This window comes from Hyalella azteca, unplaced genomic scaffold (genome assembly GCF_000764305.2).
Source record: "Hyalella azteca isolate HAZT.00-mixed unplaced genomic scaffold, Hazt_2.0.2 contig11104, whole genome shotgun sequence".
NCBI lineage: Eukaryota > Metazoa > Arthropoda > Malacostraca > Amphipoda > Hyalellidae > Hyalella > Hyalella azteca.
Genome location: NW_025941113.1, coordinates 584291 through 600131, shown reverse-complemented (window position 1 = coordinate 600131; position 15841 = coordinate 584291). Strand labels below are relative to the sequence as shown.

The window sequence follows — 15841 nt, the reverse complement described above, 5'->3', positions numbered from 1 at the left end:
TACGTGCATAAAATACGTATGTTTCGTTCTCAAGGGTAACATGTCACATTACTGCCCGATTGATGTCGTTTGAAAGTGTTAAATGTCTTCTAGAAAATGCAAGACAGAATGATGTTGTTTAACACTCTTGGTGCTCGCGAGACACGTAGACAAAGAAAAAGTTAATCAATTTAACCTTTACTGGTATCAGTATTCAAATGGATGACTTAGTCAAATGGTAAAATCAACTTGAAACAAAGAACAACTTTAATTCAATATAGAAATAATTATACTTATGTACAACAGTGCAGCGGTTTATAAAGGCTGTTATACAATATTCCATAAATAAAAAATCCGTCACATTCACATCATCGCAGTAAACAAAAATCACAGATGAGAATATAAAATTGTATGTTAAAAACATGTAGAAAAAGCAGCTTTGAAACTTTGATCGGATATCCATAGCAGGTTTTCCAGGCATAATTTACCGAATCGACACTTCTCCGGACGCGCCTGCGGACTCAAACGCAAAATCTACCTGGTGCATAATTTTGCCTACTCGAAACCATTCAAGACCCAATTAAAAAAGAAGCTATTTATTCACACTTCACTCGTGCGTACGATGTCAGAATCTTTTGTGCTCTTCGTTTTTCCTTGGAACGCTAAACACCAAGTTTAGCAAGTTTTCCACGCACCAGTTTTAAAAACGATCTTATTTACAATGAAACTTGTTATTCACAGCACATTCCGAGCGTTGGCAGAATTTTTCTGTTCACTTCAATTTCATTTTACGTTTGAAATGATAATTTTAGCACGTTTTCCTAGGATAAGGTTTTGAAATATAAACCGATTCTGATATACTTAACAACAAATTTCATTATTCACAAGGCACTTCTGCGAACGTTGTTAGAATATTTTTTTGTTTGCTCTGTTTTCACGTAGTGCGCTAATCGCAAAGTTTCTGCTCCTTTTCGGTGGGCCGGGGCCTTTGCATGCCCAGCTAATTAAGCGTTTTGCGCGCTATTAATTCTTACAACACTCGCATGAGTATCTTATTGTGAATAAATATCTTCATTGTTACATGATAAAATTCCGAAAATCGGATCGTTATGAGAAATTAAGTGCAAAAACACGAGCGAAAAATTGGCGTCAAGCGAACTAATTAAAAACGAACAGGAACAATATAGTAATATAAAAAATAAAATGAAACAAAATCTGACAACGCAAGCAGGAGTGTACTGTTAATAAATGGCTTCGTTTTATCTGTTATTGACAATTTTGTGCGTGGAAAACCTGCTATAAAAATTGTTCCCAGAAATTCGTTCTAAGCCATGGAACAAATTTCTACCCAACCAAGGGCAAGTGTCTAAGGTTAGAATACAGTAAATAAAATTGTCCTAGTAACCTCTCAAGATGAAGGGCATGGGGATTGTCCAACACAGAAGCGTTTCCTGTATGAAGTTCACGAAGCACGATAAAACCTAATATGAAAGATAATTGTTCAGAATCGTGAAGGACTAAAATATTTCAAATCTATAGTCCCTAAAAATCGGCCGTAGCGGACAGACATGGCCATGGTGATTCAACAATAATTTGAATCAATTCGCACTTTAAATTGCGAAATAGCGCGGATCTGTTATACATAATATTTTCTCAAAAATTTATTGAGAAATGAAAAATTTTCAGAAAAAGCGAATTTACTTATAATCTATGAACAAAAATAAAATGAATAACATAAATAGTTAATAAAAAATAATATAGGCAACCGAAATACTACTGCGCCTAATTTCCATAAATAATCAAGATGCAACAGGGAAAGTTTTCCCGTGCAAATATGATAGAAGCCATGGAATGTGCTAAGAACAGGAAGATATTGTAAGTTTGTAACACAATGCGAGACATCACACCTTTCATTTTTCTCTACGCCTCTTACCATCGAAAACGTTTCCCTGTGCTTCTTTGATATGAACGGAGGAAGGAGGAGGGGCGTTTTCCAAGGCTGAACTAGTATGGGCGTTGTAGATATAACGTAATCCGAAGTAATCAATTTTTATGAAAATATTCTCAGTTTCTATGCAGATAAGGCAAGTTATTAGAGATATGCTGCTGACAAGAACAGTTACCTATACAAAAATGCTCAGAAATCAATCAATTCTGAAGTCAGACGGAGAATAATTGCTGACGCAATATATAAATTCACGCCTTAGCGGACATGCATTAAATTTTTAAAATTCAGGTACATTAATGGTCATTTTAGTTGATCAGAAAGAAAATATTCCTCTTGTTTAAATCGATGAAATAGCAAAAAGAAAATCGCGAACAAACTGCAACATTGAAGCTTTAAGTACAATATTTAAAATATTATTGGTGAGAATTACCAGTCAATGACGGTTGAGAAGCTTTGTAGTTGTTGACTTCAATAACTTCATCCAGTAGAATATTCAATATCCAAAACATCTGCTGCAAATTTTCTCACAGCTTTGAAATACTCGAGTTTCCATCGAGTATTATGATCTAAAAAATCTTAAAAAAATACATATTGCTAGCCGCTATCATACCGCTGATCTTACTTGTGTAATGGCGGGGCATTAAGTGAACAAGCGACTTTTGGACCATATGAAAAAAGCACTAGGACAATCAAAACATAGATATTCTTCGCTCGACTAGGACAAGGATAGAGATTTAGAGCACAGGAGATAACGAAAAATAACAATTTTATGGAAGAACATATTATAGAAAAACGGTACGCCAGCGGTTTCAATCGAAATTTTTTACATAAACAAGCGAAACAAATAGTTAGATCCATTAGAGGTAGACATTATTTGGGCTTTATTCTATATTGAAGAAAAATGATTACTCCGATGACTGACCCTCAGGGGGGACTTCTGACGGGTGTCTGTGCTCGTCAGAAGTCCTATGGAATTTCGCGCTCCTAGGGGGATTGTTCCTGAGCGCCCCACCGCTGAGCTCGCGGTGTCTGACTGTAGGTCTCAGTTGTGGGGTTAAGTTATTACGTAGGTAGGATTCCTTACATTAAGTTATTATGTAGGCAGGATTCCTTACATTTCCCTTCTCTATCTCTCTCGTGCGGGCGGCACGTCCCGTGTAAGCGACCTCTTGTTCGAGTGTCTTCGTTTCTGTTGCTTTTCACCTGTCCCTACTTGTCACTTCGTCTCTTTGAGATGCTAACGCTGCTTCCTTCGAGCCAGCTTCAGCGGGCTGGACAATTGAGACCTTCCGCCCCTTGTTGGTGATGAATAACTGAGACCTTCCACCTCTATGGTGATGTTCATCTTGACTTTTGGTGCGAGATAGCTAAATAGCTGAAGTGCTAGTAAACATTTGGCCACTAAACTAACTAACTAACTACTCCGATGACTGGAAGAAAAGCTCAATATTAAAAAAAAACTACGGGCACAGGAGCATTTTTTCGCGGTATATTAATTCAGAATTTCCGTACGTTGTCGACACAGTTAATCATAATCAACGAAAATGCCCACTTTGGTGCTCTTTAAACGAACGCTCTGATAAAATATTGTGCCAATGATTGCCTTCTAGAGTGGAAATGAGCTCCGCACTTGAGCGTCATCAGGCATTACAAGCTTCCCCGTTTTCAGCAGCAACAGATAAGTGGAATAAATTTTACTTTTTTAGCCTAACAGGTAGTGAAAAAATCAAATGCCTGGACCAACTGAGAAATCTGAGTTCAAGGAAGTACAACCATAGACCAAAACGTAGAATAACATCCTTCTCAAAAACCTATCATAAATAGCAACAAAAACAATAAATGGAAGCTTCAGAGTCCGAGGTAAGAAGCGATAACAAAGGTAGCACACAACACGACGGCAGAGAGTATAGCCACCAGCCACACGGGGGCCATAGTGACGGAGGGAACATGCGCGATCTTCATGGCGTTGTCGCACGACACAGAGAGCACCGAGGCGTCAGAGAAACCCCTGACGATGCATGAGGTGCGACTGCCATCGGGCAGCCATTCAAGACCGGTCACGAACATTGAGTGGGCGTCAGGCAGCCGCTGAAGCACCTGCGGTAAACGAACCTCATGCAGGTAAATTGAATACTAATTTTGACAAGAGCTCTGGAAAATGAAATCAACGATGTATCTTTTACACCAATACCAATAATTTAGAAATGTTTGTGTTTCGTGAACTCTTGCATATGTGGACAATCAAAATAGATATCTGAACACATTTTCATAGCTGCAAGGCACATCAAGATATCGCGACCATTACAAGTAAGCACGACATGCAAGAATTTGGAAGAATTGTTCGTCATGGTTCACCTGCAGGCTGAAGGCTATCATAATGATGAGGTCGCCGTCCATGGTGCCTGTTGCAAGGTAGCGGCCGTCACTGCTGACGGCCAGGTTGCTGAGTACACCGTCCAGTGACTGGCGTCGCTCCAATGCATATTGCTTGTCACTCCACTTACACACGATGCCAGGATGCTTCGTGCCCACCACGGGGTTGCTGATCGTGAACAACCGCGTGTTTTTGATGTTGTTTTCCACACAGCCAAACCTTGAGGATCAGAATAATTGTGATAGATCTGATACTCGCTTTTAAAAGATTTAGGCAAAGGCTGCACGAAATTATTAGAAAATTTTATAACTACAGCTAGTACTGCACGTACAAACTATTAAGAAATGTATCAATAAAATATCTATGAATCAAGCAGATATTGCGAGCGCTTTGATTTCTAGTAATTAAAGTTGCTTGGCTATAGAAGTTTTTTACAATGTTCGGGCCTATGCATGTCCATGACTGTCAGGATAATTCATTTAACGTAACAATTATTTAAGATCAACACGATTCCAATAAATTCAGATATAAAATTTTAGCCTAATTTTACAAGGCATTGTGAGCTTGGAAGACAGGTCCATAAGAAATGTACAATTTTTTTGGAAATGAGCAGGACGTCGAGCAACATCCCCTGCAGAAGCGTAGTTGATAAGTTTATGTCTCCAGTGATGGTCATAAAAGAGTTGCATCTAACAAGCTAAGTTCGTTACTAAGGCACTACCTCACCTAAGGTCGGTACCCTCACCTGGCCCATGCAAACTTATACTTGAGTCCTGCAGTGTCGAGGCCGAGCGCGGCGACCTTCTTGCCTGAAGAGCAGCTCCAGACGCAGCACTCGCGCTGTCCCTTGCACACGCTCACCACCTGCACATGGAGCTCACTTTAGTCATAATTATTGGCTCCAATAGTTTATTGAAAGCAATATTACTACTGGTAAAACAAGTAAATTGAAGCGGGATGAATTGCGCTGGTAAATGTGCTGGTAAAGCTAGGCAATTGAAGCCGGTATAAATGCGTAATTCATTATAGTTACTTGGGTTCTACCATCAGAGAAAATCAAGCATAGCAAATACAAAGTATGCGTTATTGTAACGTTTGCTAAACCTTCTTTGGTTAATTTGGATTTTGAACGAGTGGAAAATTCTGCAAACAAACAAACTGTTCAGCATTGAACGAGAGGACCTGCAAACAAGCTCATTCAAAAAATAATATATATAATTTACCAGCAGGGGAGCCTGGTATTGCTCGGGATCAATAATTCCTTCAATTGTAGAATCTCGTCATTCCAATTCAATTAATAAAACTTGTTCATAAACATATTTTACATAGATCTACTGACAAGAGATGATGGGGAAGAGGGTAAACTCCGATCAACCCAATTGATAGCAGTAGGAGACTCACGTGGGACCCGTCAGGAGATACGTCCAGTTGATCGACTTCCTTGAGGTGAGCGTCAATGTCGAGCAGGAGTTTAGGCGGCCGCTGCAAGCAGGACCAGACGCGCACACGTCCGTCCGTGCCGCCCGTGACGAGCTTACTGCAGTCGCGCGTCACGCGGCACGTCTTCTGGTACACGTCTTCCTTGAGCAGCACGCCCGGCGCGGCGACCAGCCCAGGTGATGTGCTCGACGGTGGGCGACTGCACAAGCAACTCTCACGGTGAACTATTTCCTTGAACTTTATATGTACTGTTGTAGTTCTGAGCAATTAACTCTCACCATTAAATTCAACTCCATCCGTGCTAGAATAATTTGTAGCAATTAACGCTTATGGTAGAACATTTCCTTCAACTTCATCTTTAATGTTATGATTCCAGACATTAACTGTCATTTGACAAGAGTATGAATTGAAGGCTAGTATAGAATGACGTTACGGTATACGGTATAATGGGTTATCTTGTTAAAGCACCTCCATACTCCGATTATTAATCATTTAGTAATAATAATTAACTCCTGGTAATTGAAACTTTTTACCAATATCACGCAATTACAGACAATTTTGAAAGTACAGTAATGATGAGCAAAATACAATTCTGCCACAACAGACAAAAATATTATTTAACACATTTAAGAAACCTCTACGAATGAATTTTAATATTGCAAATCAAACTGTGCAATGTGGCTATTCAACTCAGAAAACACAAAGCATGCAATAACACAAAATTAAGACAGAGCAACTGACCTAAAAACAGAGGTAAATCTACAGAGCTCCATGACGGTGAATGTGTAGTAAGTTGGTAGCCGCACTATGCCATTCTTGCTGGCCTTGTTATTCTCTGAGCTGCTCCTGCTGGTGCTCTTGTCTGCTTGGGGCTTCCTGTTCCGTACTCCTGCATCAGCTCCTGAAATAACAATTAAAGACATCTTATGACCAAATAAATTAGCATTCAAAATGCATGCAGGCATGGTACAGTTAGTGAGCTTAAAGAAGTGCAGCACATTTGGACTGCAGATATATATATTTTCTACACGTTTCATACAGCTGACAACCATTCTTGGTTTTTTGAAAAGTGCGATCAGAAGATCTATCCTATAAAGTTTTCTTAATCACATATATATGATCAGGTATCAAAGCTGAAAAATTTTTGCAGCTTTTCACAATTTTCCAGCATTGACAATTTATTTACTCGATCATGTAGTGGGAATTGTAATATGCAGTGATTGGGAAACACAGAATAAATCAATTTAGTAACACGGCAAACTGCACTAAATTTTAAACCCTTATTTCACACCCTACTATTTTAGACCATTATCTTTGATTTAAAAATTAAATAATTTGCTATCATGTTCACAAGAAGTAATTACAAACCCTGCTGAGCTGAAGTAATCTGATCTTTGGCATTATTTTCTGTGACTAGTTTTGGAGTGAGCTGCACAATCACACAGGACTCCTCGCAGCCATAAGCCAAGTTTATTGTAGGACAAGGTGTTGTGTAGCCATGATTTTTTTCTGCCAAGCACAAAAGAAAATTAAATTTCCATAGAAAAATTAAAACTTTGAACACTTAAGGAAATATTAAATATATAATTTAATGACAGAACTAGTACTTATATAATAAACCTGTTAAAATTAAAATTGTCATATAGCTTCAAGCATGAAATGTTTTCATACAAGTTCCAACAAAAAACAATAAATAATCAAGATTTGGAGACAGCCAACAAATTAATTTAAAAATAAGAAGAATTTTAAGCAATGTAAAATTGATATCAGTATATCTAATTTCCAACTGAGATACTCAGATGTGTGAAGATCATCACTTGATAACAATACAGATTGACTTGAGGATAGAAGATGGTAGACCATGCCTCATAACATGCATCAATGAATTAATTGAGCCTCATAGTTCAATGCAAAGATTAGATCATCCAAACATGATTAAAAAAATTACTGTACATGCCACAATTTTTTTACCATTTGTTCTATTATCTGTGACTTTAGCTGTTCGTTCTTCATCTACCCATGCTGTCATGTTGCTGATGCAGTAATCACCAACGTCATGGGATAGAACACACCGAGCTGTCGTTTGTTTTCCCATGTGATAAAGTTGATAAACTACCTGCAAAAATACATAGATATTATCTTTTGCTTAGAACAGCAAAGGCAAATTTTTAAGAAGGATCATTAGTATGACAATGAATTTATACTGCAAATTTTTGTTGAATTTGTCAGAACTGTTTGAAGTTTTTAATATCCAATGTTTTTGTGTGCACATTTAGTTCTAGTATCAAATGTTCATCTTGTGTCTCGTATAGGAATCAGAAGTCTATGAACTGGTTGGCAGTGATTGCAAGAAGAATTTTGGATGCCAATAATTTACTAACCACATTTAAACTCAAAATTTTGCTGTTGGAGTATGAATACATTTTTAAAACTTTACATTGGCAGATTGGTGTAGAGCAAGGAAGGTTCATTGGCAACACATTGAATGAAAAAACATAGGAAAACAATCAAACATAGGAATCTTCATGTAATTCAATGCAGAAAATGAGCTGTCCCTGAAATTTTTGTACATGATACCGAAAATACTTTATATGCAAGTAATGATGGGAGGAAGGCTGCAGCCTGAGGAGGACTTCCCCGGTAGGGAGGAGCTGGGGAATAATGCAACTTCAGAGCCAAGGATATTGCAGTATTACTGATATATCCTGAAGTAATAGTACTGAAAATTAGCATAACAGTTGATTTACAATCAATATTGCCAATGAATAAAATTTAAGCTAACTTTCTGGTTGAATTAATTTTCTATAATTTCCTTTTATAAATATTACTCAATTGAAACAAAAAATGAACAAAGTTGTCAAAACATGTAACTTTGTTGCCAAAACTTTTCTAAGTAAATAGATGGATATTTGTCATCTTGCAAGTGCCAAGTTGCAAGAAACCACATTCTTTTTTTGAAAACTTGTCCAAATTCAATTCAGGGTAAACACACCATATTCTGACACATTAAGGACGTACCAAGAAATGAATGGCTATAAAAAGATCACCGTATGCGCAACTTGAGTTCTGATTGCTTTACGTCACTCTCAAAACACCACACTACGCGCCAGCAACAATGAAATGTCACAAACTGCTGCCATATTTATTTAAAAGTCTTAAGAATTAAAATTTACAAAATCCCTGAATTCTGACGCTGTGTGCGACTAAATTCGGCATATTGTGAGACTAATTCTGACAGCGCTTCAAACTCTTACTAATTTGTAATTCCAACGCCCTGTGCGAGCTCAGCTGTATTGGAATACGACACAGCTCGGAACGAATTTAATTAAAAAATGTTAATTTTTTTAATTAAGCTTTTAATTGAGAGCTATTAAGCTTTTAATTAAGAAAATTTTAATTTCCCAATTCCAAGCTGTGTTGGAATTAGTTTTTTATGTGTCTAAAACCATCTCTTAACTTAATCATCTATTAATTTATTTACCACTTAAAATCAGCAAATACTTGACTAATATATTCAAACACTTATTTAAAAGTCTCAAACCATAATATTCTTTCTACACAAACAGTTCACTATTTGGTAGAGCAAGGTCAACTATCAACTTTGACACGTGTTTTGATGTTCTCACTAGTTGGCTTGGACCCACTGTGCAGAGAGTGGATGAATATTGCAAGATCTTTGGTGACGCTTCAGTAGCAAAATTTATGCCTTCAGAACATCTTGCTGACACATTTAGATTGAAATTCGTGCATTCAATATATTTGTCAGTCTGCAGCCAAATATTTAGAAAACAGTATGGTTTCCGGTACGTTAGATGGATCAGGATACAGGGAGGCTTGTCTGGAAATCAGTTGCAATGAGTTCCCAACTTCCCGCCAAAAAAATGTAAACAACAAGTTTACGATGGCCTAGTTGCGGTCACATTAGAGCAGTCAGACTGCATTATCACATGTTCAGTTGACACTTGCTGTACAATCGGACTGTTTTTAGGGTAAAATTAGTTATTTGGTGGTAACACGTGCATGCAACCTTGTAAATAAGTTTGTGGCTTGTAAATAGTTTTTCATTACTCAGCATTCAGCAAAATGGCTTTCTATTAAAAATTACCTGGTGACGCATCTTGAAAATGGTTGACGACACTTTGGGCTTAAAAACCCATATATTGGCGACGCTGCTTCCACCCTTTGCACCATGGACTTGCCATACCCAGGATGGTGCAGTTTTCCACGGATTAATCCGGCGTAAACAAGGCTCCAAGCCCTTCTACTGGCGTACAACGCGGCGTACAAAGAGCTAAAATAACGTTATTGGCGCACACGCCCGGCGTACGTCCGCATCTGGCTTGTCCCGACGTACCGTATGTCCGCATCTGGCTTGTCTTGGCGTACGTCCGCATCTGGGTGATCTGGCTTGTCCCATTATACGTCCTCATCTGGTTTTGAGCATTTTAGTGCATACTAATGCGTTTTATGGCGATTTAGGGCCTTTTAATGCGATCTAGTGCGTTCTATTATGATCTAGTGCCTTCTTATGCAATCTAGTGTGTTCTATTACGATCTAGTGCTCATGGTGAGTGACTGAAAATGGAATGCTTTGAAAATATTTATTTTTTGTATTTTTTGCATACTTTGATTTTTGAGTACAACAAGGAAATGAAAAATTTGTTTATTTACCCTTTTAAGCTTTGAACTAGAAGTATTAGGCTTGATAAATTATAAATCACACATGAGATATGTTAAATAAGATTTAAAAACACATCATTTCAATGTATATTAAGGGTATAGATATATTGATCCCAAATAAATACATGAAAGAAAAAAAAAACAAACGTTTTTCTTACTAAAAAAACACTGGAAAAAAAAGGTTTTTTTTTGCATCTCTAGTGCTGGGTTGAGTTATGATGTCTTATAATGGGTTTTATTAGGATATGCTGCGGTATAATTTGTTCTGTTGTTCTATGTTATGTTACGATGTATAGTGTTATATCATGATTAGTTATGTTATAATGTATTGTGTCATGTCATTACAATGTGTCATGCTATGTTATTTATGTTATGTTGTGTTACAGTGCATTGAGTTATGTAATGTTACATTATGTTGTGTTATAATATGTTGTGCTATGATATTGTTTGTTATAATATGTTATGTTATAATGTAATGTCATGTTAGGGTGTGTTATAAACTTATAATGTGTTGTATAGTGATATGTTGTGATGAGTGCAGTGCTGTTGTGCAGTGATATTTTGTGTTGCAATGTGTTGTGTTGTTAATACCATATTGTTAGTGTTACCATATTTTGTGTTATTCGCTTGTGTCGATCATTAGGCATTGGCCACTTTGATCGCAGAGAGCGCTCATCAGTGTTGATCATTGGGCATCAGCTAAACCGACCGTAAATTGCATGCACTTGTGTCGATCATTAGGCATCTTCCACTTTGATCGCAAAGAGCGCGCATCATTATTGATCATTGGGCATCGGCCAAAACGATCGTAAATCGCGTGCGCTTGTGTCGATCATTAGGCATCGGCCACTTTGATTGCAGAGAGCGCGCTTCTGTGTTGATCATTGGGCATCGGCTAAACTGATCGTAAATCGCGCGCGCTTGTGTCGATCATTAGGCATCTTCCACTTTGATCGCAAAGAGCGCGCATCAGTATTGATCATTGGGCATAGGCTAAAACGATTGTAAATTGTGTACGCTTGTGTCGATCATTAGGCATCGGCCACTTTGATCGCAAAGAGCGCGCATCAGTGTTTATCATTGGGCATCGGCTATATAGATCGTAAAGCATGTGTGTTTGTGACAATTGCCAGGCATCAATCGCAAAGTACGTGTGCCTGTGTCGATCATGCAGATTGGCGAGGGTTACACTTCCGTTTTTAGCAAGCATATTGCAAACTTTCTTCCCTGGCGTACATCCGAAAACAAACCTCCGGCGTACACGCTGCACCTTCCTGACCATGGTGGACTTGGACTTTTGCTCTGAGGATCTTAACATTTTCCCATCAGACCTAGTGTTTTGCAGGAATCTGGCACGCATGGTGGCAGGGAATTATTGTGAGTACTTATCGGTCCACCGCCGTGCGTCGGTCTTAACCCTTCGCAAGGCCCCATGCCCTTGGCCCTTGGGCCCCTCTTGCAAGTTGTAATGGTCTAAACTCAACAGTTCGACCCCTGGCCCCATCCCCATGGTCTCATCACAACTCCCTTTAGAAATATGTGGAGTTTCGAAATTGATAGTAATAAATCAATCAATATTTGAACTGGGAAATTCCTTAGTTACTTACATTGGTTCCACAATGATATCAATGACGTAAAAAATTACAATGACATCGGTTAAGCCTCACTGCCTCAGAGGCTCAGCCATGATTCTAGCTTTGCTAAGTCCTTTCACTCTTACCTTGTTATTCATGATGTTAGAACTTCGATATTCAAATGTTGAATATCTGTCAAGTGTCAATATCACAATCAAGATTATTTCACAATCAGAAATATGTTATAATATCACAATCGAAAATATTATTCACAAATAACCATTCTATATTAAAAATTTAGGCTCTATGACTTGTATACTATGTCTATCACAGTCTATAGGATTTTGAATTGCTGCATGCATTCAAATTCAAATTAGGTCCACCCACACCCCACGGCCAGTGTAGCTGTCAGCTCACCTTCTTCAGAAGTGTTGATCGGTTCAAAATGACATAAGAACAGGTTCTTTTGAATAACCTATGGATTGGCAATATGCTGGCACGTGGCACGCAATAGTACGACGTCACTATTTCAACCATCTACGCATGCATGGAACTAAGACAAAGCTTAATAAAGAAGGAAAAAGTTGAGAAGTGTCGGAAATTCGGAATTACCCACAATGTTGGAATATGGTGCATTTACCCTAGAAATTCAAATGACCTGAGAAATTTAGACTAAGCAGTTTTTGAAATGGCCTTTTAAATAATATATTTTCTTTATGATACAAAAAGTTGTTGTCAAATTCAAAGCACATAATGATAATACTATCCATCTCCAATGCCACTAACATTAGGTACTACAAGTAACCAGTCACTAACCACAGCACTAGAAAAGTTGCCAGCCTTCAATTAAAATAATCTGATAATTCTGATTTGTAAACAATACTAAGCCATAACTTTCAAGCTTGAAAAAAAAACCTTAGTTGTTATTTGTTAATTGGTAATCAAATCTACAAATCAAAAATCTTTTTTATTAGCAAGCAACAAGTTGAGTGCATGTGCATCTGATGTTGAGCCCGGAGCGGCAACAGACAACTTATGCGTCATTAACTGCAGAAAGCAGCCACTAGGGTCTAGGTATAGTATAGTAAGTTGAGACATAAGCATGATAATGATGACAGATGAGGGTCACAGAGGGTGCACGAAATTTTACTTCAGAATACAATTTCAAAACTTACGAACTTATTCTTGATACCAGTTTTTGCAAATCCACCGCCTCCACCAACAATGACATATCTGTCTCCGACGCAGGTAAGAGCATAAGGAGGACATTCTGTCTTGCTCACAAGCTCCAAGGTACACGGAGGAGCCATGTCAAATACTAACTAAAACACCGCGGCTTCGCAGGCAGAAGGCACTAGGCAGTGAGTAACACGCTAACTAGCGACAACAGCTGGAAAGACTGGCTGTGTCCAGTGTTGCCAGGTTTATTTCTCGGCGAGAATACCAGATTGCCTAGCTCAAAATACCCGAAATTCTATTGTTCAAAAACAGACTATTACCTCCAAATTCAATAAAATTATTCGTCAGAAACGTTGGTTAGAAAAAAAAACTATCTTATGTACTGTGCATTTATCTGGCTTGATGATAGATAATTAGCCAAATTGAACACGTTATATTTTTTCCCTCTGTTTGAAACATTTTGGCGCTTTTCTTTTCCTGTGTTTGATTACATTGACACTTTTTCCTTTTTTTTATCACAGTGTAGCACTTCTTCCCCTTCGCTCAACATGAGCAAGCCACGGAAACATGTCATCTTCCTTTTGCTTATTTTCGTACGTGCTTGCATATTGCATTAATCTAACATTCGGGTTTGATCACTTGTTGCGGCTTAGCAGATAGCTTTTGGTCCGAATAACGGACTCCAGTACCTTAGTTGAAATTTTATTTCGTTGCTTGTTTTTCACATGGGTGACTTATAAAAACATTTGCTCCACGAATGCATTGGAGACAGGTCAAAGTAGACAAGTGATGCAATAGGCAGCCAGTTCTAGGAATGGATGATTTTCAAAATCAGTGAAATATTGAATGGCACCCCAGCATTCAAGTGGCAAACTAGAATTAAAAACCACCAAACAGAAATGGTGGAGCTTGCGTCGCAGAGATCGGTTTGGCAACCTCACTCGTCCTAGGCCATATCACCACTGATCAGTAATCAATCAAGGATCATTACTCTCATGCTTATATCGCACTAAGCACTTTTGTTAAATGTTAATAATTAGATTGGGGTTATTTCATTAAGCGGTAAACTTGCGGGTCCAAAAATGGCGAGAAAGCTTTATAGTCGCGCCGCTCTGAAGGCAATCTATATAATCCACGCCTACGATGGAGGAAGTTCAAACTTCAGAGGTGGAACTTGATGCAGTAAATTTGCAGTAAGCCAGAAAATCCCAGATTTAGGTAAATATACCAATATACCAGGTCTAAAATTTTCATACCAGACACCTTCTGAAAATACCAGATTTGTGAAATCTGGTGTAGAATTATACCATCTGGCAACGCTGCTGTGGTCACGGCGTAATATAGTGAAATTAGTTTTTACGACTAATCTTGATTATTTGATACAGATGAGTAGTCTTCATGCCTCACTATACCAGCAAGATTTTATGCAATAAAAAAAACATAATTTGCGTGGAATACTTAGTTACCACACATCCTGGTCGATTACATCCGGCCTTGGAAAGATGACCAGTGATATTAGAAAGATGACCAGGAAAGCAACATTTGTGTTGTATTTATCCTTTGTATTGCATTTTTCACTGATTGCTAGCGACTTTTGGGTATATGTAAACAATGTCATACTATTAGATTGTTGCTCATGTAAAGTCGGTCCGCATGGTGAGAGACAAGAGTTTATTGAATTAAATTTTCACGGCAAAGCAACTAGTAGCTTATACCTTATAATTAAAGAAATATAACTCAGTACTCACTGAAGTGAGTGACAGAGAGCGCATTTTCTCGTCGACGAAAACTTGAGGTCACGGACGGACGGACAGACAGACGGGCATGGCGCATTTTCCATAAATGAGAAAATGCGCTAAAAATATGAAGCGTCTATTTAAGCTTATTCATGGGTGGTCTCAGCGTCATGTGGGGCAGGGCGGCCCAGTGGTTACAGCGAGTATCAGGATTGGGACAGTGAGTTGCGGGGTCGATCACATTTTCACTGTGACACTTCAGGTCAAAACCGGCAAGGTGGCTGGGTGATTGAGAATAGCAAGATTGAAGTAGTGAGTTGCGGGTTCCAAACCTCTGCAAGCTGTAAGAATTTTGCGATGTGTGGAATCGGCACCAGGCTAGATTGAACTTCAAAGAGGCAAAAAATTTATAATAATCGAAAGGCGGTCGAATTAGGAAAACGAAAAAAAAATCGATTAGATTCTTCAAGGACTTGGTAGAAAGGATAAAAAAAAAAGATTTACTACAATTTTCGGAGCGAAAAGGAAAAAATGTATATGTAGAAAACTGGATTATCATTTCATTCATTGGATTATAATGTTATCAGTCAACTTGAAAATTTGTTCAATTTGAAATAATTTGAGATTTTATTGTGCGTATCGAATGTCACGAAAATACGCAAAATTGCGACAACAATTTGCTGATGGAATTGTTTTTGCTTTCATCAACAGATTATGAAGAAATATAATGAATTATTTAATCATATTAACATAACATAACATAGTGATGTCGGCTCTGAAGTGTAGGCCTGATGTGGCCTGTCGCCGATTCTTTTCCATTTCGTGCCTTGTTCATAGATCTAAACTCGTGTCATTTGACCGGATCTTTTCATGACTGGCGATAGTTTGAAGAAGCTACTAGACTTCCACCGGGTTCGATAAGGAGCTAGGC

General features: G+C 38.2%; 1 protein-coding gene across 2 annotated transcripts; it reads right to left on the bottom strand.

The window, feature by feature from the left end:
* Positions 1–3333: 3333 nt before the first annotated feature.
* LOC108674560 (prolactin regulatory element-binding protein) lies at positions 3334–13354 on the bottom strand. 2 transcript variants are annotated; one of them, XM_018162524.2, is made up of 8 exons: positions 13171–13354; positions 7713–7857; positions 7110–7250; positions 6483–6642; positions 5703–5940; positions 5047–5165; positions 4283–4520; positions 3334–4024 (listed from the first exon to the last, which is right to left on the bottom strand). In XM_018162524.2, exons 1-8 carry the CDS (start codon positions 13303–13305, stop codon positions 3776–3778), a joined length of 1425 nt encoding a protein of 474 aa, XP_018018013.1. In that variant the 5' UTR covers positions 13306–13354; the 3' UTR covers positions 3334–3775. The 2 variants fall into 2 exon arrangements, with proteins under 2 accessions (XP_018018013.1, XP_047738655.1); XM_047882699.1 differs by having other exon boundaries at positions 6483–6645; positions 7113–7250.
* Between the last annotated feature and the right edge of the window lie 2487 nt (positions 13355–15841).

Coding starts and splice junctions, on each gene's coding strand:
- LOC108674560 (XM_018162524.2), bottom strand. CDS start 13,305: ATGGCTCCTCCGTGTACCTTGGAGCTTGTGAGCAAGACAGAATGTCCT. Junction 5,941..6,482: donor AGATTTACCTCTGTTTTTAG/GTCAGTTGCTCT, acceptor TTGCTTGTGCAG/TCGCCCACCGTCGAGCACAT. Junction 4,521..5,046: donor TATAAGTTTGCATGGGCCAG/GTGAGGGTACCG, acceptor CTGATCCTCAAG/GTTTGGCTGTGTGGAAAACA.